Source organism: Biomphalaria glabrata, chromosome 5 (genome assembly GCF_947242115.1).
Source record: "Biomphalaria glabrata chromosome 5, xgBioGlab47.1, whole genome shotgun sequence".
Lineage (NCBI taxonomy): Eukaryota > Metazoa > Mollusca > Gastropoda > Planorbidae > Biomphalaria > Biomphalaria glabrata.
The window spans coordinates 19010641-19035874 of NC_074715.1; the positions used below are offsets into that span (position 1 = coordinate 19010641).

The 25234-nt window shown below is 35.1% G+C and overlaps 2 protein-coding genes across 2 annotated transcripts in view; both read right to left on the bottom strand.

The window, feature by feature from the left end:
- The window catches only part of LOC106064004 (adhesion G-protein coupled receptor F1-like), a 51882-nt gene extending 46686 nt beyond the window's left edge, over positions 1–5196 (bottom strand). Inside the window, exons 1-3 of the mRNA XM_056031178.1 lie at positions 5131–5196; positions 2414–2711; positions 928–1158 (exon numbers count right to left, since the gene is read on the bottom strand). Of these exons, the coding sequence (XP_055887153.1) occupies positions 928–1158; positions 2414–2630 (448 nt within the window). The 5' untranslated portion in view covers positions 2631–2711; positions 5131–5196. The remainder of the gene's footprint in view (positions 1–927; positions 1159–2413; positions 2712–5130) is intronic.
- A 4539-nt stretch (positions 5197–9735) lies between these two features.
- LOC106066994 (uncharacterized) lies at positions 9736–25144 on the bottom strand. The gene is made up of 17 exons (XM_056028249.1): positions 24743–25144; positions 23130–24596; positions 21195–21363; positions 20850–20987; positions 20602–20674; positions 19329–19446; positions 18309–18361; positions 18076–18190; positions 17258–17358; positions 16314–16416; positions 15476–15623; positions 15221–15290; positions 14137–14203; positions 13794–13879; positions 13403–13529; positions 12886–12927; positions 9736–12144 (listed from the first exon to the last, which is right to left on the bottom strand). The coding sequence occupies exons 1-17, from the start codon at positions 24872–24874 to the stop codon at positions 12052–12054; spliced, it is 3102 nt and encodes a 1033-aa protein (XP_055884224.1). The 5' UTR covers positions 24875–25144; the 3' UTR covers positions 9736–12051.
- Between the last annotated feature and the right edge of the window lie 90 nt (positions 25145–25234).

Consider the following 25234-nt stretch of genomic DNA (forward strand, 5'->3'; position numbering starts at 1 on the left):
AAGAAAACTTAGACAGCCAGCGGACAACGGCGGCTTTGTCTTCACGAGTTGCTGGCAAAAATGCAGGTCGCAACTGGGTTTGCATAGACTTGTGAAACACTGCAATGATCCTTAATCTTCAGAATCGAAGACATAGTCGTTATCTTTAAAATTCACCTTGTATCGCACTCATATTCAATAATGTTAACTCTTTCTCTCCTAATTAACGATGCCAACGTTGATTGGAGCCCATTAAACTAAATAAATTTTTGGATTTATAAACATTTATTTGTGCTGTGTAACGAGAGCATGCATTCTCCTAGAATTCGATACCAAATATAACATTTTCTGAGAACTAACAAAAAATTATTTAAGATTAATCTGGAAAGGATAGTGAAATTCAAATGAGCAAAATGAATAATACTAGCGGAAGCAGGAAAATAATTACGGAATGAAAGAGTTAAGTACTATGAACACAAATGCACTAAGAGAATATTTCAATTCCGCTAAGACTATAAAGTAGCAATGACGTTGAAATATAATTGACATGTGAATGTTGAAATCTGAGCCTATCCCTCAACACTGTTTTTATTTATACATTTATACTTTCTGAACACAATTGAACCTAAATTTGTATTTTCGTTAATACAATGTAATGAATGTTTATTGTCTAGGGCAGTGTTTCCCAAAGTGGGGTGCACGTACACCCAGGGGTTCAGGAAGACCTTAGAGGGGGTACGCGTTGCACCTTGTTGACTGCTGATTTTGTTAAAATACCCATTTATTATGGTCATTTTTCTCATAGATGCAAAGTGAGGGGTTCTCTGCGTACTCAGCTTTACAAAAATTATACAAGGGTACACTTTAGTCAAAAGTTTGGGAAACACTTGTCTAGGGCAATTAATTATTTTTGTTTTAAGCTCAAAGTTAAAAAAAAAAATAACGTACAAACTTTGACTGTGTGCTCGAGACTTTTGTTTACTGTAGCGCTCCGAATAGACTGGATTGCCTCTCCATCCTTTAAGTGTACGTTAAGACTCTTAAAAATACGTTTATTGCAAATCTGAAATTTGCTGTCTTTGACATTACAGCAAAGGGTCCTACAGCAATGGGTCCTGGTATTATTTCTATGTTTTTCTACTCCAGACAAGGCTTGACCATCTGGACAATAGAGAAAATCTGAAGATATAAATATTTTATAGTCTGAATGTCTAACATATTACTGTAGATTAATGTGTTAGTACTAAAGCAATGAAATAATATTTTAAAACAAGGTTGCAAAGACAGTTTGTGTGGAGACACAAACTCAAACTCGGCCCCCGAAGTGGTCCACCCAGACAGCAGGCAGATAAAAAGGCAGGTTTCAATATTTTCAGAAAGAACATCAGAATGAAATTCTTTCAAAGCAAATGACAGAGAAGAATGGAGAAAAAGTAGCCTCTAAACAAAACAATTGTAATTCCATTTTGTAGGCCCTCATCGTAAAACAGCTCAGCAGTTTAAGGGTTAACTAAATAACGTGTTTTAAAATGTCTTCCAAACTAAAAAATCAGGCAACAATTCTTGACATGGTAATCAGTGGTTTAAAAAAATAGGAAACAGTTAAAGTAGCAGCAACCTCCAAGTAAAATGAAAACAGTATGCTTCGTCTATGGTCTTTGTACTTCTATATAGTTGTGAAAGTTGGACACTGAACGCTGAGACTGGAAGAAGTAAATGCCACAAAAATATGCAGGGTCTCAGAAACCAAGAAAAGAAGACAAATATAAGTTTGTACTTTTACAAGACAACAATAAGGCTGGTTAAATTGAATAGCCATTAAATGCTATTAAGGTTCGAATACTGGTTCGGTCAAATTATAGACATGATTGACTGATAAAATCATCCTTCATGGTACAGTGGAGGAAGCACAAAAAAGGGTCGTCCAAAAAAAAGCTAGCTGAATAATGTAAAAGAATGGACCGGCCTCTCCTCTTGATATCCTGCTAAGAACAGCTGCTGACTGTGAAAGTGTAGAAATTTGGTTACAGGATAAATAAAAAGCTAGAATTGTAGAATTTCAAATAGACAAGTATTTACCAAAATCCACGTGTAGACTCGCATGCTAATTTGTTTGCCATGCTTCCCTCGTGCATTATAAGTACTGCTTATTGGTTCTAAGTTCTAGCAGTACTAAGAACTTTTTTTTTAAAGTGCATTTAAGATTCATTAAAAAGTCAAAATAGCTGTAGAAAGAAGTAAAAGTAATTCAATAATAAAGTCTCAGAAGAATTGATAGAGCAATTTTTGAGAACCGTTATCTGGCTGGTTTTTAATTTCCATGATTAATTTGAAAGGTGAAAAGAGGAACTTAAAACAGAATATAAAAGAAATGGAAGGTGAAAATAAATCTTTATTCATGCTAAACACAATGTTTAGAGGGTACTAGCGTTACCTCTTCTCGAACAGTTGAGAGTAGATCGAACAGAATGGCACCCGAAGTTGTAGTTCCATTCTTGTTGTTTTTTGCCATAGTTAAAAGAAATTTCCCCAATAATGTGATTAGGTCGACAGGTGAAGTTAAATGTTGGACTAAAATTACTGCTGAATCGTTGACAGTCCACCAGATGAACTAGAACAGCCAGCTCAACCAGAAGTAAATGGAAAGTCATGGTTTTAACAATCGTGTTGTGTGGCTAAGAGATCATCAATGAGCGTTCAAGGCTAGTAGCAAGAGTACACATTGAATCTTTCTGAAACAAATGTTTATTTTAAATTAAACAGTCTATCGCTGAATGGAAGTTAGCTGTGAACTTATTCTATAAATTTCAGGTCAACGCATTAATCACAAACTAATAGATATTAAACGAATCAGATATTATGGTCAAATCAATTAGGTCGGGGACATAAGTTCTAGATAGCCATTGAAAGTACACGAATTTTCCTTTTTACTAAAGTTACGGTTCACCTTTGGGGCACCATATAAGATCTGTCAACCGTCTTTCTCCATTCCTCTCTGTTCCTCCTCTGCTTTCTTCGTAATTTCCTTCACTGACAGTCCTGTCCATTCTTTGATGTTGTCTTCCCATCGCTTCCTCTTTCTTCGTTTCTTTTCTTCTTCCTGGTACTGTTCCCTGAAGGAAGGTCTTTGCTAGCTTTTAGGGCCTTGTGATGAGTTTGAGTTTACGTTAGTGGTTAGCTGGTGGGGTACGATTGCTGTATGTTTCTAATCTCTTCATTCGTGATGCGGTTTTTGTACGTGACACCTAGTAGTATCTTTCCGTAGCATGTTAGATCCATTGCATAGTTGAAGATTTGAGTAATAAGATGGATAGAAAGTAGTGAGCTACAAAAGTGAGCTCAATTAAAATTTATTCAATTACTTTTTGCTATATTTTCTTCACTGACTTTGTATGGATACAAAGTAAAAATTCAATCATTATGGTGGATTTCTGAAGGAATCTTGAATTTAATATTTGTGTATGTGTTAAAAGGAACTTAAAGTAATAGTGTTTAAATGTTTAAAGTCTACGCTGACTGTTGTGAACTCCTTGGCGTATAACTTAGACATGGACACATAACGTATGCAACACTTCAAGAAGTCCAGGGATGCAATAACAATAACAACAATAACAAAACTTAAGGGCCGTCACCCCACTTTACCTAGTCAACCAATGAAATAATAATAAACAATAATACATAAACATAGAATTCGTCACACCTTACAACCAAGGTTCTATAAAGTACTGTCCACAAAAAGCGATTGCATATCTCAAGAAAATACGAAAAACATGCATATATGTAACCCTGCCGGACCGAGAAAACTAAAAAGTACAAAACGCAAAAAAAAAAAAGATGATAACACAGGTATCAATCAACAGATTGCCCTTCTTCTTCGTTCTCATTGTTATGTTGGAGCGTTCAGATGACTAGACCAATACATGAGATGAACTGCGGAGTGGTCTCCAAATCAGGGAGCTCTCCATATACGGGATTCTTGATAAAGAGAGCAGTTTTGGGGGACATGGTACTTTCTTATCCCTGCTCCTGGCTCCACAGGCAGAGATAGAAGAACCACCAGCTCGCTTGTGTGGGCTCCTTCGAGACGGAGAGCCCGGCCCCCTACCTGCGCGGCGTGATTCCACAAGCAGGACGCCACATCTATTAGAATCGTTACTGCTCCAACATTGATGAGCTTGCGTGTCAATGTGTTATGCGCCAGGAGGCCCATTGACTCCGACTTCAGCCTGCTTTTCTTTCTGGGTGTGCTCCCATAGCCTTTGATCATCCAAGATCATCTGCAAGGCAGCAGGTGTTTATTTTCGGAGTCTTCTCTCCTAGATGAACTACTATCCTTAGCTAACGAGTTTCATCTACCCGGGTTTAGAGTTAGAGCGCCCTGTACTCGCTTTTTATCAATCATTTCCCTGGATTTCTGTGATGCTTTTTTAAAATATTCTAACCACTGGAATACTCCACCTCATCCTCATTGACTGCAAACCAGTTGGTCTGTAGCTGTTTATTTGGTATTCACAGCTTACCCTTATATCTAAGGGTCCTTACCCTATCCATCACCTGGGGACGCGCTTGGTAGAAGGTGGTAGCTCCCTCCAAGAACAGATTGACCGATAAGTAAGTAGTATTATTTTCATGAAAAAAGTACTAAATTACAAATCAGTAGGTCAAGATAAATTTCAAACTAACAATAAAGCCTATTTTCATAAGTACTTTAATAACTCAGTGGGCTAAGACGTTGGTCTCTCACCATGGAGGCTCGAGTTTAAATTCCGTTTGGAGCACACCTTTTTTATAACAAAAAAAAAATTACATAATTGATTCAAAACTAATGACGTATTACATATGGGTAGACAAAATACATTTCTAAGTGCTTTAAGTTCTTCTGTGGACAGTTGGAGCCCCCCCCCCTTTTCCTCCCAGATTTCGTCCGATGGGTTAACAAACGATTTATAACACTCAGCCCCACATCTCAAAGGAAAATGGTGATGTAAAAAAAAAAAAGATCCTACATGTTACGTATATGTAGGTAGCAGGTTTAATGAAAGGAATTATCTATTTATATTGTTCTAATGAGAAGTTTTAGAGCTTTAAAACTATTTTGTATATCCTAGCTTAAAATATAATGTTAAAGTGATATGAGAAAACATATCTTACCTTCCGATGGACATACCAATCAAAGGGGGATAACAGCTAACAGGGTGTGGTGTTTCTAACTTGATTCGATGACATAACATATAAATCATTCATTCATTCATTCGAGACCAATGCTTCTCAAACTTTTACTAAGCGAAATCCAAAAGAACGTTATTTAGTTATTGCCCTTGTCACATGGCCAAGTGTTATTATTCCTGCTCAGACCTGCATTGTTCTTATAAGCACTGATTCCTCTAGTAAGGTGAGTGCAGATCCAATAACGTTATGGATGGGTGGGCAGAGGCTGATACTAAAGAAATGGAGCGTGTAGATTGTAATGGCTCAGCTGGTAATCGTAATGTCGTTAATGTGTTTATTAAAAAGACGTCTTGTAGTGTGCTTGGTTTGAACACGCCTCTGACACCAACAGAACGTTGGTACGTCAATCGTTGGAGATTTGACCATTCTGACTTAAGAAAGACGGGTACACTTTATAAACGCATTATTGTCTTCTTTGAACGAAGCTATACAGTCGAGTTTGATTGTCTATCGGGCAAACATGATGAAAAGTCTAATTTAAAATTATGTACTTTCAATCATCACCTTTATAATTACAACTTTAAACAGCGTAATGTAGTCGTTTTCTATTTATTAAAGATGGGGAATAAATTACCAACTACCAAGTAAGTAGAACATAGTTCCTTGAAAAATAAAAATCACCTTCCATTGTCTTTGTCAGCACATCGGGCTACTTTATGGATGCATGCACCACAGTTTGACAAAGCTATATTAAAACTAGGAAATGTGTAAACATACTAAAATTCTTTCCCTATTGATTAGCGGTAACTGCTACGTTCATATAGCGTTAGTGTTAATTCTGTGAAGACTTCCATTTCAATAGTCAATAGGAAAATTTCGAATAGGATAACACATTTACAACAAAATGATTTTTTTTGAAGACAGTAAAGATAAGAATGAAGAGATAAAAATACGAAAAGCATTCACTTAATTATAATTTTTCAATTACATTTTTTTTAAAGTTGACTGCGTGACTACACATGCCCTTTGGAAAACTACAGTAAAAGAAAGGCTAAAGTTACCCTTTCAGACCTTGTGATTTATGGGGCAGATGTTGTTAAGGTCTACCGTTTATATGGCCTACCTACGGTTTACGAGGGTGTCATGTGGCTAGCACAACGACCAACCGCCTTTACTTTTACCCAATTAATGTCAGGTATCCATTAGAGCTGGGTGGATTCAGAGGCGCCCGATAGATTCCGAAAGTAAAAATCCCAGTCGTCACCAGGATTAGAACCCTGGACTCCCGGTTTGGAAGCCTAGTGCTTTACCACTCAGCCACCGCGCCACAAAGCTACAGTGGTAAAAAGCTACATACTAACACTTGGATTAATGTAGCTGCGTTTTTTTCTACACGTACCACATTTCATTCATTTCTATCTACCTTTTATTTAGCATAAATACAGAAACGAGTTTACTTAATACATGTTTTCAAATAGTCCTTCACTTTTGTACATTAAAACTCTTTATGACCTCCAAGATGGTGGCGAGTAGGGTTTAAACCAGAGGACCATCTAAAGACTGTCGAAAGTGCATACCGTACCATCAGACTTTTGCCCGAACCCTCCGGCTCTTATGGATGTCGCTACGTAGTCGCCCTAAATTCATTCATATTAGATTAGCTGACAGAACTCGATAGGCAGACAGATACATACATAAATGCATAGATTCATAGACAGAAATAGTTAACAAGTGTAATATAGCTGCGCATTAGTTCTCTATAGAAACATTTCGACTCGCTTGCATTATTAATGATTTTGTAATGATTGAGTAGCTGATACATGGTATAATAAGTTCAAATTATATGATTCATTCTCTCCCTTTTTCCTATTTTGAAGGCTACTCCCCCTAATTTTAGTATAAATAAAAAATTGTTTTAAAATACTTTAATAATTCTCTATCAGCTGCAATCTTTGAGCTAGAAAGTAGGTCTGAAGCCTCGTTACTTTGAACTAGAAAGTAGGTCTGATGTCTTATACTTTGAACTAGAAAGTAGGTCTGATGTCTTATACTTTGAACTAGAACGTAGGTCTGATGCCTTATACTTTGAACTAGAAAGTAGGTCAGATGCCTCCTTACTTTGAACTAGAAAGTAGGTCTGATGTCCTGTACTTTGAACTAGAAAGTAGGTCAGATGCCTCCTTACTTTGAACTAGAAAGTAGGTCTGATGTCTTATACTTTGAACTAGAAAGTAGGTCAGATGCCTCCTTACTTTGAACTAGAAAGTAGGTCTGATGTCTTATACTTTGAACTAGAAAGTAAGTCTGATGTCTTATACTTTGAACTAGAACGTAGGTCTGATGCCTTATACTTTGAACTAGAAAGTAGGTCAGATGCCTCCTTACTTTGAACTAGAAAGTAGGTCTGATGCCTTATACTTTGAACTAGAAAGTAGGTCAGATGCCTCCTTACTTTGAACTAGAAAGTAGGTATGATGCCTTATACTTTGAACTAGAAAGTAGGTCAGATGCCTCCTTACTTTGAACTAGAAAGTAGGTCTGATGCCTCCTTACTTTGAACTAGAAAGTAGGTCTGATGCCTTATACTTTGAACTAGAAAGTAGGTCAGATGCCTCCTTACTTTGAACTAGAAAGTAGGTCAGATGCCACATATTTTGAACTAGAAAGTAGGTCAGATACTTCTTACTTTAAACTAGAAATTAGGTCAAATACTTCAATACCTCACATACCTCATACCTTGAACTAGAATACTTTTTTTTTAATTTTTCGATGTATTCTAAACTGACACAACAAAGAGAGAAAATAAAAGAAAAAGACCACACAAAAAAACTTTTTCAATCCACTAAATGTCATTTTGTTCATCATAATACTAAGTTATATAACACAGGGCAGACATTTGTTTTAAATTCACTTCCTCCTTTGTCACTTTCCCTGCAATAGAATCTCTTCATGCTTATTGCCTTCAACGTATATCCATCCATCCATCCATCCCAGTGGCGATACAGCCCATGGAGGGCTCTGGTCTGCTTCAACACATCCTTCCATTCAGATCTCTCCTGGGCCTTTTGTCTCCACGCCCTAACCCCAAGCTGTTGCAGATCTACTTCCACATCATCAATCCATCGCATTCGGGGTCTGCCTTTGGGTCGCCTGCCTTTTGGATATATCTGTCCTCTTATATATCTTTCTAAGCCTATCTATCTTTCTATGATATGACAATCTTTCTATCTAGGTCGATCTATCTTTCTATTATGAAGGCCTATCTTTCTATCTAAGCCTATCTATTTTTTTATGATATGGCTATCTTTCTATCTAGGCTATCTTTCTATGATATGCCTATATTTCTATCGAAGTCTATCTTTCTATGAAGGCCTATCTTTCTTTCTAGGCTTATCTAGCTTTCTATCTAAGCCTATCTTTCTATCTAGGCCTACCTATCTTTCAATCTAAGACTATCTGTCTTAATCTATCTATCTTTCTATGATATGCCTATCTTTTTATCTAGTCCTATCTATCTTTCTATCTAAGCCTATCTTTCTATCTAAGCATATCTTCCTGTTAGGCCTATCTATCTATCTATTTATCTATCCGTCTATCTATGTAGGTATATTTATCTTTCTATCTATCTAGGCGAATCCTTTATCTATCTATCTATCTATCTATCTATCTATCTATCTATTAACAACAGATATCTTTTTTTCTTCTAAATGCTAGTATCTTTCTTTATATTTATCTATCTATATATCTTTATAATTATCTATATATCTGTGTTTCTATTTATCTTCTTATCCATCTTCTTTCTATTAGATAGCTGTGTATTAGTCTTTCTATTCATCTCTGCTAAATTCATCTTTTTGTTCCTCTATGTTCACACAATTGTTCTAGTGCTCTTTTTCCAATTGAATATATGAACTACGATTCACCATGATTCACTGACTGCTCCATCACGAGATCTCCAAGACCGCCGAAAGGTTTTGCTTGAAATTTTATGCAATGGTCGTCTTACCTCTAGGTGCTCGGAAAGTTCAAGCTTTCTATTGAAAGTTAATTTCAAGTTGTTGTTGGCTGCAGTATATATATATATATATATAAACCCTATAACAATGTCTACATAAAAAATTGTAATTGTTAAAAAAAACTTTTGTTTAACATTCAATAGCTCTTTGTGGCTTAACTTGTCGTTACGACACTTTAAAAATCTAATATTTCCTTTTTTTTCAAAAAATTAAAAAATATAAAAAAAATAGCTGCATGAATGTGTGGGTTATGGGCTCAAAGTTCTAAAAACAAAAATAAAATGTATGTAGCATTTTTTGTTCTGTATGGGTTACTAAAATTCAGGTTGGGAAGGGAACATTTTAATGCGGGCCGTTCCATTTGTAGTAATACAAAAATAGGACAAGAGTGTTTTCTAGATCTAGCGACGTTGGGCTGAGCCCTTATGTTCCAATAACGTTGTGTTCTTTGAACGAGGCAGCTTTAATTTGGTTTGTTGTATCTTCATCTATTTAGTATACACTCTAGTATACTTGGAACGCCACGATGTAATTTAATCTACAACCAGCAACATAACATTCAACTCAACTCTTGTGTGTGTTCAATCTTTTCATGATTTTTACTTCTAAGGAAAGCTGTGTTCCCTAAACATGAATGAATTCACATACAATTTGAATATCAGTTCGTCAGAATTAACTTATGAAAACACATGGACATATTTACAGTTTGACTTTTCAAAAAATGAAAAAAATATATATTGTGCTTTTTAAATATAACTAGCCGAATATGACCCGCGGGCCTTTGTGTGTGTATCACTTATCTAGCGCCAAGTTCCCTTACATAGCTAATATAAAATACAATGAAAATGGGTTTACCTGATTTGTTAAAAAGCTTTTTTCTTCAATAGAAATAAATTTAGTTTTCTTCTTCTTGAGCCTTCTTGTGGTGGGAGAGACATTTAACGCCGTGATCTAAGGAACACCCAAGTCCAATTTTAACTAGAGTGGTCAATTGGTTTTGATTTCTATTCGGGGCATACATACATACATACATACTCCTTACATTGTGCTTTATATATTAGATTACAACATGATTTAAGAATGTCTCAGAAAAGCCAACATTACATTCCACATAAAAGTTTAGGTTGAAGATTCATGCAGTGGTAGGCATGTCGTGATTGTTCATATGTCAATGTGACTGGCATCAAATGTTGGAAATAATAAAACATATTGCTGCCATATCAACTTCTTTGATTTTGATTGTAATAACAAATTGACTTGTTCTATGAAATGTAAGCACAAAACTAATGTCACTTAATGGAAGAAAAGTCTATTGCAAACGTCCAAAACATACAAGAAAGATAAGAGTCAATGTGTTTATGACCTACAGAGTCAAAGAGTTAATGAGTTACAGAGTCAAAGAGTTAATGTAAGCCTTGTAAAAGGAGCCATGCTTCGATTGTTTTATCTCAGCATACATAGCATTATAAAGTGTCTACAGTCTATGTACGTTGTATGTTGTTAGCTCTATAGCGTTTAAAAATTACGATAATTTCCTTTGATAAATTCTTGTTAATCCCCTAAATGAACGTGTGTACAAGATTGTTACCATTATTTGAGTCCCCATCCTAGTGAAGGTAAACTTTCATTCTGAACCTACAATGTCTTGCAGCTAGGAAAAGACTTGAGAAAACTTCAGGTGTCACACGGGAAGAGTCTGGTCTATGTTGAACACAAACATTATCGGTGCATGGTGTCTCTTTGGATCCATCATGGAAAAGAAGAAACTAGGGGGGACAACGCTATAAGAACAACCCACGTTTTCATTTTCCATTTTAAAATAAATTTGTTCTACTTCTGGAAGTGTACAACTAACAAATCCAGTCGATGAAATGCCTCTAATTATCAACGCCACTGACTCAGAAAAAAAGAAAGTGTCCAACTAACAAACCAAGTCCATGAAATGCCTCTAATTATCAACGCCACTGACTCAGAAAAAAGAAAGTGTCCAACTAACAAACCAAGTCCATGAAATGCCTCTAATTATCAACGCCACTGACTCAGAAAAAAAGAAAGTGTCCAACTAACAAACCAAGTCCATGAAATGCCTCTAATTATCAACGCCACTGACTCAGAAAAAAAGAAAGTGTCCAACTAACAAACCAAGTCCATGAAATGCCTCTAATTATCAACGCCACTGACTCAGAAAAAAGAAAGTGTCCAACTAACAAACCAAGTCCATGAAATGCCTCTAATTATCAACGCCACTGACTCAGAAAAAAACGTGAAAGAAAGGCAGGACAGAAAGTTGAGTTTGTCCTTCACTTGTTAACTCTAAAAGTAAGAGACACTAAAACTAGACTTGACTATATCCTCACTCAGGAATATTTAGGAAGTAGGATTGGTAGGAAACTTTATTTTTAAAGTAAATGATAACGACCACCATACATAAAATGTCTAGTCTAACAACATCACTAAAACAGTGAAGTCTTTTATTTATTGTTCGTATGTACATCTGATAGAGAAACCAAGAACATGTTTAAGACAGGGAAAAACAGAATGACCAGAAAATTTAAGCCAGAAAATGGTCATAAAACAATATTAAAGAAAATACATTTAGAACATAATGAAAGCTCGTGATTGTTCCATTGCTTCACAGTGTGGGAATCACACAAAGTAGAGTCTTGGTCCGCAGCCTTTAACATTTTACATTGTATTTTGCTTTGAACCATGACTGTACGTTTTATTAGACTGTTGGCCAAGAGTTAATTGTATGGCTTTTAACACATATTAATGTAAAAAAAAGTTTTTAAATGCTATGGTTGAATTGTTCTGTGAAAAAGGTCTTGAATAAATTGAAGAACAACTAGTTAAAACACTCGATCAAACGTTTCATCACAAAATAATCTCAAAGACTAGTGGACGTTGTAGATCGCTTGTTTGTAGTTTCTATAGTTTGGGCCTGTCTCTGCCTTCTGAGAAGTTGAATAGCCTGTATAACCTGGAAAACATCAACATTTAACACCTTAAAATATAATTAATCCACTCTTTTCAAGTCCATCTTAATATATCGTATTTTAAACACGCGTTAATATGTCTTCATCATTTTTTTTCATTGTCTCCTTTCTTTTAAGTGTACACTTCTTTACGTAGCTTATGTTTGTCTGGTCAAAATGTTTTGCAAGTTATTCTCCCACTTCCCATTATTGGATCAAGTTTAAACTTTGCACAAACTGTTCCTTACCGATGACAATGCATGAATCAAAACAAATAACCAATTAATTTATCAATTAATCTTATTTTTTTTAATATGGAAAATGTTCTAAATCCTTGACAGCATTACTTTTTTTGTGACGGTACGCACCGGTACTGCGTACCTAATAACTGAGTACCGGCACCTAATCACTGAGTACCGGCACCTATTTTTTTTTTACAAAAAAGGCACTGTGAGACAGTAAGGTACAATTTAAGTTGTTCTTTAAAATCTTTTTAAAAAGTAACATTAGACTAAAAAAAAATATTTTTTGTATAAGTACTTGAATAGCTCAGTGACAAAACAAGTCGGCCTTCCAAAATAGATGTTTGAGTTTGAATTAAGATTCGAACAAGTTTTTTTTTAAACTTTTGTGCGTAGGCCTAACCAAAGGCATGATTGGTTTAAATATTGCGATATTAATAGACACTGCTTGTGTATGTTTAATTTGATATAAAAAAAAGGTGTAGACAATATGGTAAAGTTTACCTGACGTTGTCTTAGACAATAGAAAAGAAAGATGAACAGCCCCTGTGGTAGAGAACAAACGCAGAAACATATTAAACTTTCTAGGACGTCCATAGAGTGATGAGTTCATTCAAATACATTCGCCTTGGCTATATATTAATGCTAAAAGAATATAAGATATATGTGTGTGCCCTTTTACGAGTTCTTTATTGTGATGTGAATATATTTTCTTTTTTAAAGTATTTAAAGGGTTTACGTAATTTCAATTGATTTTAAATAATCTTACTCCAAATCTTGTCCAAAAAAAGTACACAGATACAGCTCTTAAAACTTTATAAATAATTACAAAATGGATCTTCAATATTTAGGAAAATACACGTTTATTTTTTTTATTTTTCTTTTGTAATTTTTTAAATGCATAAAATTAACACACTTTGTTTTTGTTTTATTTTAGATGTTCATAGATTTTTGCAATGTTTTATTTCAATGAAATCGATCTCACCTGTGTCACACGTCAACTGTGCCATACGTTACCTACCTGGAGAGTATTCAATACTACAAACAGGTACTGAAACACAATGAGATCAAACACCATAGACACTAATCCAAACACCCAAGTTAGTCCAAACATAGGAGTTAAAACAACAATAGTTCGAGCTGCTGACCTGAATTAGAAAATGTTTTCAATTCAGATTCCGTTCATAATTTTTACAAATCTCTTTTATTATCAATCTACTTGCCAGACCAACAAAATATAAAGTTATAACTTCATTTTATATGGAGGTCAAAGTTAATACACCTACAACTTGTTTCTAATGTAGTCTTTTTGTTGGTGAACTGTTTTAAATAGCAACATAAGACCAGCGTTAACATTTATATTCTAAAGCAATACAAGTCTTAGTATACATTTACACTATAACCAAACGTACATTGTCCTCTCAGCGTGTGTTTTGTCTAGTATAGAATGAGTTGACTGGACTGTCTTTATGATAGCAATCAGGACAGCCGCGTTGACCTGTCAAGTAAACACAAGACATATTGTCACATTTCGTCTCACTTTAAAGATGAAATATTTCTTACGTCAACGAGCACAGTAAACTATCCTATGGCTGTGTAGCGACATTACCGAATTCGAAACAAATACGTTGATTTTCTATTTTATTAAAGCGTTCTATGTTCATCATAGCATTGTGAACATTTAAGTATCATTATTGTTGCATATTCTTACTAGCGAGTTGACAGTGTAAAATATGCGAATGACAATATACTTACAAGCAAGATCAATATGACTGGACCAAGGAATGACCAAATGAAACCTTTATTTACAGACAACCAGCAACTAGAAGAAATATAAAGCAGCATAAGTTGAACACGTTTAAAATAATAAGGAAATTTTGGATGCTTACATTAAGCTAATTAAACTGGCGTCTTAATTGTGGCGCCTACTGTTTGGTCAAACAGTTCGGGGGGGGGGGGGAAGAAGTAAAAAGTCTTGGTGAATGTTAGCATTATCGCTTTTTTTTATAATGCATTAAAAAGGCTTAAGAGTCATCAAGGGAAATAATTCAACTTATACCACCATATCAGTTAAATACGATTTCTCTCCCTTGTACATGATACCAAACAAAATTATTAATTACCGATAATTAATTAACTACTTGATTAATTTTTAAATTAATTCTTGTGTTATCAAGTAAAAGAAATAATTGTGCAAAATTTCAGTTGGGTGTGGAAGAAATAACATGTACACATTTTTTACCGAGCAGACAGAGTGAGTTGAAATAAGTTTTGTACAAAATAGTTTGTATGTAACGGCGAAGGCGTAAGGTTAGCTTTACAATTACATTTCAATGACCACCGTGACACTCGGACCACACATCTCAGTCGAAGCTTGTGAACTGACCAGATAGAATCAAAGTGACAAATAAAGGAGAAAGATTGTATGTATGATAAAATAAGCATTACGTATTGACCAGAGCCATGTCGGTAATTCTCATGACACAAGCACATCTTTTATTACTCAATAGTGACGTAATCTAGAGATCAGACGATATCATCAGAAGAGATTCATGGATTCATTTTTTAACATTGGAGGAACTCTTGCCAAACAGTCTGAGACATTACAGAGTTTAATAGTCATTGGAATTTGATAATACACACACAATCACACACACACACACACACACACATACAACTCGACATATGTTCAGTTTACGGGACACAAAAATGGCAGTCACAATCTGAACTTTGACTCTAGTTAGTTTGAAAATAGAGGCACTGGACAAACTGGTTAATACTCAGGTTGCGACACATCTGTATCAAAAAGTTACAAGAATTGATATTAATGAAAGCTTACAAATTAGAAGTCCCATATCCTTCAGCTTTGTTCACCAGGGCTGTGGCTCCAACAATCAGCAGAGGAGTAACTGAAAGAATATACAATAATGTAGATTTAAAAGTATGATTGTCCGTTTACACCCCGCCACTTCTTTTTCAAATACACTCACATTTAAATGTATTTTTACCAGTGAGATCAAAATCGTTTATTGAAACTTTTGTATAAAAATTGTTTTATAAGTCTACAAATAAAAAAGCTCAGAATGGAACTTACTGTAAGTGACAGGTAAGAACATTTCCAGGCGTACACGCCCTGACTTATTAAATATTGATTTATAAAGAGCCAGGCTTTGAGTTAGGAAGTTGAAGAATACGCATAAGAAACTGTAGTGAAGAAATATAGCGATCAACTGGCAGAGTATCTGGGGAAAAATTGCCTAAGTTTAAACAATCTTAATAGTTTTTTTTTCCTCTAATACACAAATTATAAGAAACTTCAATTGGACAATTGATGTTAAGGTCATATGTTTCTATTGCCACGGTTAACGAGGGTGTCATGTAGGGAGCACATTGACCAACCGCCTTTACTTTTTTCTCAACTTATGTCAGGTATCCATTTGAGCCAAATGGACTAAAAATGTGTGCCCTAAAGATTCCGAAATTAAAAATATGATTGATATGATACATATTATTTTAATAGAGTTAGAATGTTTAACCCTTTAGATAATCAGCTATAAAACAAAACATGCTAATCTTTATTTTGCTGGTTCAAATGTTTTCTTCAATAGTCATATTTAAATGCGCTGGATTTGGCAAATGTTTTCTTCAATAGTCATATTTAAATGCGCTGGATGTGGCAAAATATGTAGGTCGCAGCTGGAGCCACAGGAAATGTTTTATTCCTCATTAATCTTCAGACTCAAAGACAACCTTCTTATAGTTCAACCATCATTTAAATTCTGAAAACAAAATGTATATCAATATTTCTATAAAAATAAGATTATATTATGTAAATATTTTAGATCTCAACTTCTACATTGTTCTTGTCTTACAAAGTATTGCTGATTTACAATTTTCTAAACACCAAACAATACATATATTTAAAAAATTACCTGATGATCAGTTTTGTCGATGCCCACCAAGAAGACCAAGTAACTAATCAGCATACAGACACAAATATTGATAAGTAAGACTGAGCGCTCGGATTTAACATATCTAAAAGCAACAACAAAAATTACAACAAAGCTTAGATTAAATTCATTAAAAAGTATAGAACCTTTTTTTACTAGGTTAGCTCAAACATTTTGGTAGTGAAAATTCAAATTTGGTGTGTAAACTTTTCTTTATAATTGATTATTACACATTGTCTTTGGTATAATCTTTACATTTGCATTTGAATAGTTGAAGTGATGAACGGAATTTTTTTTTTATAATCAGTATCGAAATCGTGTAATTAGTATGCAAACCTAACAATCCAAGTTTGAATGAACAACAGAATTCAATTTCAAAACTAAATCCACAGAAATATTTGAATACAAACTTCAGACCTAAGGAATGAGCCCGTTTCTTGCCTTCTACAGTTATTGATACCCTCTCTAACCCAGACTTGATCTACGTTTTAACATGTCAGGTAAACCACTAAGTCTCCACCTTATATGCACTTTACAAAACACCAGGGCTTCTGTTCAGGCCTTTCTCCCATAGAGGAGGGATTCTGTTCAGGCCTTTCTCCCAAATTGTGTTTGATGATAATGACGACGACGATAATTGATACGTTTTCTAACCCAGGCAGAACTAGAAAGTCGTAAAAATCTCCAGTAAAAGAAATTAAAATGTTGTTATTACATCCCCTGCCTACTTAGTACTTAAAGAAATGTCTAGGTTTAAATGTGTTTTAAAAAATTAAATTCTGGAACCTTAACACATTTGATTACGTGACAGAACTACATAGTATGAAAAGCAACTTGTTCTGATAAACTTCATTCTCATTGTTAAACCAAAACTTCATGTAATATGTTTCTATGGTAAGAATAATGATTTTTTTTCAAATACATACTTCCAGAGATAAAGGTAGACCACTGTGGTAATACTTAGACATACAATAGACACGCCACATCCGGTGATGGTTAGTACAGTCAACACTTGATGTTGAGGTAGCTGTATATAAACAAGGAAATTGCGATTCATTTAGCAAAGAAATTTCAAAAAGCCTTCTCATTGTGTTATATTGACATTTATTAGCTGCTAGCATTACACACCGGATACGCCCGTTGATTGGTTCGAAGGCTTTTTTTTTTAACCTTCAATCCATTAACATGCTTTTAGCCCGTGAATTAGTGTATTTGTTTCAATGGGATCATTTTTTCAAAAGACGCCTTTTGAATGTCCTTTTCCTGTTCCCAACACTACATTTATTTTGGCATTGTGTCCTCTAAAAGTTAGAACCTATTGCAGGACAATATCCGTGCCAGCTAAAATCCAGCAAAAGAAATGTGTAAGATACTTTACGAATGGGTTGGGCATTATATAGGTGCAATTCTACAAATGAATCTCCTGCTTAGGCCCCATCAACAATGCAAATAAATGAGGTTTATAACCCATTCAACACTGTGAATGAACTACCTGTTTATAACCCATTCAACACTGTGAATGAACTACCTGTTTATAACCCATTCAACACTGTGAATGAACTACCTGTTTATAACCCATTCAACATTGTGAATGAACTACCTGTTTATAACCCATTCAGCATTGTGAATGAACTACCTGTTTATAGCCCATTCAACATTGTGAATGAACTACCTGTTTATAACCCATTCAACACTGTGAATGAACCACCTGTTTATAACCCATTCAACACTGCGAATGAACTACCTGCTTAGAGCCCATCAGCACTGCAAAGGAGGTCAGATGATAACATTTACATATAATTTGGTCGTCTGAAGATTTCTCTGTAAAACAACCTTTATCTGTCCAGACTACACTGCCACTGGGATGAAATAAATTTTAAAAAGTGTCTCAAGTTTGATTCATTACATTTTTTTGGAAAAAGTGTACAAGTCTTGAGTTTATTGATACAATATATTAATATTTCAAATTGTATTTACCTTAATGACATTTCTAGATACACACATACAATCTTTACAGGCGCCATGTAAAACTGAAACAAAATTATGTTTGTTTCAGGGAATGTATTTTTACAAAAATGTCTTAATGTTTGTTTACAATTTTGTTAAATAAATGAAATATATGTTTTGAATGGAAGAAATAAATACTCTTTCTATAATTATCATTAAAGTTGAAGAGTTTTAGCACTGCTGTGTATTGTCCTGTGTGAGGCTGTATTGTCAATATGAGCACAGGTTTAACAATTAAAGACTATTATATAGGTTGGAATCATTTCTTGATGTAGTTAAGCCTTGTAAATCATTATTTTTCTTTGAAAAACATGCATTTAATTTCAAATGAAAATGACACTAAATCCCAGATTAACACGATCCTAGGCCAGAGATAAATGAGAACCCTGTATCTTATCTTATGAAAATACAGACGTTACTTCAAAATTAAAGGTGATTAGGACCTACACGTATTCCTAGGTAAATCTAGTTAGTCATATTCATCAATGACTTAAATTTTGCCAAGTCATAGGTATTCCTGTCTGGCTCAGGCAACCCATTCCATGCTCTAGTAGCACTAGGGAAGAAAAAGCTTTTGTCCATATTTGTCCTAGCATATGGGACGAGGAATGTGCCCTAATCTTCGTGTCTTTCTGAGTATTTTATTTTGTTTTTGTATTTGAAAATGATGGTTTAATGAGTTATGTATAATTGCTACTTCACTTTTAAGTCTTTATATCCTGTAAGTTTGATCAGATGTGAAGTAGTCAGACTATTGAAGCCGAGATTATTTCTGCACACTACAAACAGTTCATCTTTGCTGTGACTTATCCAAATCAGTAAGTCTGTCATATCGAGAAGTTGCAACATGAAAATCATGTCATATATTGTGATCAAGACCTACAATGACCTACCTACAAGACCTACCTACAATGAATTACACACAAATAAAGAAAAGGACTACTTTGTGTTTTTAAACAAAAGACTTGTTCAATCATTATTTTTTTTTACCTGCGTTACATTGGAAATTCCAAACGTCAAAGTCACAGGCGATTTCAACGTAACACTATGACCAACAGACACTGCTATGACATCAGACACAATTTTTGGCTTTGACATAATACTGCTTCTGTTGGTAGGATTTTTTTAAATTTAACGTTAAAACACTTGAATTTACTTCAAATATAACAAAAAAACAACAACAAAATAACAAAGAAACTTTGTGTTTCCACATAAACTCAGTGGAGGTTTCTGAATGGTCCACCCATGGGTCATCTATGTGGTAAGCAATGCAGGTAAAGAGGCAAGTTTGAAAAGTTTCAGCATCAATATCAGAAGCTGTCAAAAAACGCAAACTTAAACTCTATGGCCATATTACAAGTTCTTCAAGACCTCCCTTCAGGGATCAGCACCAGGCAAAAGAAGAAGAGGCAGAGAAAGCAATGGGAAGACTACATACAAACAATGAGGTTATGTTCAATGCAAGAGGACGGTCGACAGATCTTGTGTGGTGCCCCAACGGTCCAACAGTCTAAAGGATAGGTGAAGATGAATCAGAAGTTATGAAGTACAAACTATCAAGCATCACAACACTACCTCAGGCCATATAAAATAGACGAGTGGTGGGGGGGGGGGGCGACATTGTTTCCTTTATGTATAAACTATGTGTATATAAATACACTCTCCCTTTTCAGAACCTTAGGCTTATACGAGAGAGAAAATTTTTAATAAAATGGTTTCAATGAACAGCACTAAACTAACAAGCTACTTTGCAATAAACCAGACAGGTCAGCTATGAAATATAAAATGTTGCAAGTTACACAAATCTTCAAAACTAATATTAGATTATCAAAAACAAAACATGGATTGGAATCCATTATCGATTTTAGTCATAGACTATATATAATCTATGATTTTAGTCAATTGAAAAAATAATTTAACTAACCCTAAACCTAACCCTTCATACAAGCTAAATAAAAAAATAAAGTTTTTAAAGCAAAATAACACACACATGAAGATCCCCGCATGTTTGCCATATTTTTCAAAACTGTAAGATTTATTTCCGTATTTATATTTTAAAAAAAAACAATTATCACAAATTACTGAAATGGTTCCTTTTTTACTTGATTCATGTTTTGTTATGAACAATGAATATATGGGAAAATGTTCAATTTGATCTGAGCCTTGGAAGTAGACTAAATGATGTGGTGTACCAGACAGAGAGTTAGATCTAAGCTTTGTTCAAAGTACACCAAGACGCAGTGAATGCACCAATGACGCTTACCTGTTCATCTGTGAACAGTCAGTTGCATTGTGTTCTCCACGTTTGATGACGATAATTGTGTATCGTGACATGTCTGAAACGAAATTATCTTTAAATGAATAAAATAAGGTATGTATGGTGTATTTGATAAAAATACTGACATAAATGAAAATGTATTTTCAGCAACAGATAAAGAATGACGTTCAAAACTATTTTTGTCCTATAGACATTTCAAAAATGTCTGAATTTATGGTATAAATTAATTCCACATGTTAAGTCTTCTAAAGCATCTTTTGGTAAAAATATTCCATTCTTAGAATTACGTATCCAATTGTCAAATGGTTTTGAGGCAGATTGATTAACTTCTGGAATTCGAATGTCTTGAGTTATGGTTCCTAATTTTACGCCTGAAAAAAACAACAACATTTTCTTCTGATAGAACTATGTACTTCAATACAAGTTCATATAACGTATAGCATAGCAGATAATTGTATTATATTGTATAAAATGTAACCTAGAAATTAACAAAGATTTAAAGCCTAATATACTAAAATAATTGATTAACGGATGATGAACCTTTCAGTTGTGTCTACTGAACTTCCATTTACCCCTACCTACAGTATTCTTTATGGAAACGAAGTCTTTGGTTTGATTTGACAGTGCGTAGACCACACTCTCCAACGATGTGACTATAGAGTTTGTAGTCTCATAATCTTGGTCTGGTGTGTCTGTTAAATCATCTTGCATACTAATTGTCACAATATCAGCGAGAGTGACAAGCTGCTGTTTGAAAAGATATAGGAAAATATAAGCTAAATATTATCTCAATCTTGTGCATCTATATATATATAAGAAGTAAAGGAAAGATCGCTCTTTTATTTCTGCGGATAGAGTTACCCCACGAAAAGGGGAAGTAGCTAGGCTTACCGCTGGACTGTCGTTTGGATTTATTGATAGTCCCGGGTTCCCCTTTGTCCTGCGGGAGGTTTTGACTGGGAAGTAAACTATCTTCAACTCTGAAGGAACATCCGAAACATGTAAAACATTTTACAAACCCTAAATAGCAGCGCCGGACTTAACCATTGTGGGGCCCTATGCGAAATGGATTTCGCGGGGCCAAGTTTGGGTAGGGAAGCGGATAATAAGTGAAATTTAAGAGTTTGTTTTAGAAAATAAATGTATTTATGCATTTTATTCATTCTTTACTACGTACAGAATTACTTTACGAGCCTTGCGTGTTTCAAAGTCATACAGTATATCATAATAATTCTGTTTCCTACATAGATCACGCTCAATAGCAAGAATTACCAAATGTTTCAATCTATCTTTGAGAATTGTTGACCTCAAGTAATTCTTCATTAGTTTAAGGCGCTCCTGGTAAATCCACAGGAGGGCGCGGAAAATATGTTGTAAGTTATAAAATGGTTTAATTTAATAATTTATACACCTTGAATTAGCGCGGGTACTGTGAAAGTGCTGCCCACTTCGGTCGCATAGGTTGCGTGGCCTAAGGCAGGCCCTGCAAAATAGCGGTTTATGATACGCCTCCGGTCGATTATAAGTATATACCGTGATTCTGGTTGTCAATACTGAATTTAAAAAAAATAATTTTCGAAGCCTTTAATATTTCCAGACAGAGAGCAATAGTGCTTAATATCTTCCAGGTAATAAATGACACTAAATATAATGGACTGACGGAATTCGACTTTTTTTTTTACTTAAATATCCATCCTGACCAGAGAATGACAAATAGTTTACATTTGATGGAAACAAAAAAATATTTACAACCCATGGAGATCAGACATTATATAAAGCCCCTCCATTGTCAGTGATGAGCAGGGTCTCATTTCCTCTGAACTCAAAGTTGGCCACTAGGTTCCATCTTAACCTAAAAAAGTTAAACAAAGTTAAAGTCAATGTAGTTTCAGTCTAGTGCAGTATTGCCCAATTTCGGTTTAGTTTTCCGACTGCTCTTAAATCTTTACTGAAGTCTGCCCTCCTTACTGAGGTTTGCCCTCCTTGCTGAAGTCTGCCCGCCTTGTTGAAGTTTGTCTTCTTTGCTTAATTCTGCCCTCCTTGCTGAAGTCTGCCTTCCTTGTTGAAGTCTTCCTTCTTTGCTGAAGCATGCCCTACTTCCAGAAGTATCCCCTCTTGCTGAAGCCTGCCTTCTTTGCTAAAGTCTGCCCTCTTTGCTAAAGTCTGCCCTCTTTTCTGAAGTCTTTGCTGAGTGTTGACATCTTGTGTTCACATGCAGTAACAGATCTAGTATATTTTACATTTTTGCAGAAATCAGAGCGGGAGAATATGTTTAGTGATACATGTTTGTACAGTTGTTAACAAGATTATAAGGATCTAAATAGTTTTACTAGAACATGGTCGTTTAAGGAAAGCCTACAAACATATTTGCCTAATGAGAAGATAATTCGTGAAAACATCTTTCGTTATTCGACTCTCTACCGCTAAGAATCTTCGTACACATTTAATGTTGACGTTGCAATGAGGACATGAACACATTGTATTTATTACATAAATATTTCAAACTTATTTACATTAAATGTCGTAGTGTCTACAGAGAAATCAGAGTCCGATGTTCTGTTCCTAAATGCAGAGAAATCAGAGTCCGATGTTCTGTTCCTAAATGCAGAGAAATCAGAGTCCGATGTTCTGTTCCTAAATGCAGAGAAATCAGAGTCCGATGTTCTGTTCCTAAATGCAGAGAAATCAGAGTCCGATGTTCTGTTCCTAAATGCAGAGAAATCAGAGTCCGATGTTCTGTTCCTAAATGCAGAGAAATCAGAGTCCGATGTTCTGTTCCTAAATGCAGAGAAATCAGAGTCCGATGTTCTGTTCCTAAATGCAGAGAAATCAGAGTCCGATGTTCTGTTCCTAAATGCAGAGAAATCAGAGTCCGATGTTCTGTTCCTAAATGCAGAGAAATCAGAGTCCGATGTTCTGTTCCTAAATGCAGAGAAATCAGAGTCCGATGTTCTGTTCCTAAATGCAGAGAAATCAGAGTCCGATGTTCTGTTCCTAAATGCAGAGAAATCAGAGTCCGATGTTCTGTTCCTAAATGCAGAGAAATCAGAGTCCGATGTTCTGTTCCTAAATGCAGAGAAATCAGAGTCCGATGTTCTGTTCCTAAATGCAGAGAAATCAGAGTCCGATGTTCTGTTCCTAAATGCAGAGAAATCAGAGTCCGATGTTCTGTTCCTAAATGCAGAGAAATCAGAGTCCGATGTTCTGTTCCTAAATGCAGAGAAATCAGAGTCCGATGTTCTGTTCCTAAATGCAGAGAAATCAGAGTCCGATGTTCTGTTCCTAAATGCAGAGAAATCAGAGTCCGATGTTCTGTTCCTAAATGCAGAGAAATCAGAGTCCGATGTTCTGTTCCTAAATGCAGAGAAATCAGAGTCCGATGTTCTGTTCCTAAATGCAGAGAAATCAGAGTCCGATGTTCTGTTCCTAAATGCAGAGAAATCAGAGTCCGATGTTCTGTTCCTAAATGCAGAGAAATCAGAGTCCGATGTTCTGTTCCTAAATGCAGAGAAATCAGAGTCCGATGTTCTGTTCCTAAATGCAGAGAAATCAGAGTCCGATGTTCTGTTCCTAAATGCAGAGAAATCAGAGTCCGATGTTCTGTTCCTAAATGCAGAGAAATCAGAGTCCGATGTTCTGTTCCTAAATGCAGAGAAATCAGAGTCCGATGTTCTGTTCCTAAATGCAGAGAAATCAGAGTCCGATGTTCTGTTCCTAAATGCAGAGAAATCAGAGTCCGATGTTCTGTTCCTAAATGCAGAGAAATCAGAGTCCGATGTTCTGTTCCTAAATGCAGAGAAATCAGAGTCCGATGTTCTGTTCCTAAATGCAGAGAAATCAGAGTCCGATGTTCTGCTCCTAAATGCAGAGAAAATGTCTACAATATACTTGGTAATATTCTCCGAAATTTTGAATCCATGCTGTACCAAATACTCCATATAATCTGCCACAGAGTTGATTGTTTCCGTTAGATTCTTTGTCTGTAAATTGTACAGAAACAAATAATATCAATAGTAAATACGCTCACTATTTTGATAGATTCCTAATATTAAAATTTTTTTTTAATTGGTTGTTTAAAAAAAAAAATATTTTACTCAAAAATATTACCAAAAAAAAAATTAATTACCTTTTTAGATAGTGTCTTTATTTGTGAAATAACGCAAATTCTTTGTTGACCTGACAACTCATTGCCATGATCTATGTCCGTCACATTACATTTAGCTTCTGTAAATAGCATCTTGTTACGTTTACGTTTCATACGTAAATATAAAAAATAATTATGGAATTTATAGCAAATTTATATTTGGAAACTAACATTTAACAGTTGTTTGTTTGTGGGTTTTTTTAGGGGGGTGGGAGACTATATTTATTCTTTGAAGTCCTGTTGTCCAATTCTTAGTTTCCGAGGGGGGTGGGAGACTATATTTATTCTTTGAAGTCCTGTTGTCCAATTCTTAGTTTCCGAGGGGGGTGGGAGACTATATTTATTCTTTGAAGTCCTGTTGTCCAATTCTTAGTTTCCGAGGGGGGGGGGTGTTTGAATCGTTGTAGTGACTATACATTAGTTTGTTAATTGTTGGACGCGTTCTCGGCTGGGTATATGAAAGGTATTGCAGAG

What these genes read in the sequence shown, in the direction of transcription:
- LOC106066994 (XM_056028249.1), bottom strand. Translation starts at nt 24,874, where the DNA reads ATGAAACGTAAACGTAACAAGATGCTATTTACAGAAGCTAAATGTAAT. An exon ending in TATCTAGAAATGTCATTAAG is followed by an intron (nt 18,191 to 18,308) that starts GTAAATACAATT and finishes ATTTCATCCCAG; the next exon opens with TGGCAGTGTAGTCTGGACAG. An exon ending in GGATATGGGACTTCTAATTT is followed by an intron (nt 14,204 to 15,220) that starts GTAAGCTTTCAT and finishes TATTTCTTCTAG; the next exon opens with TTGCTGGTTGTCTGTAAATA.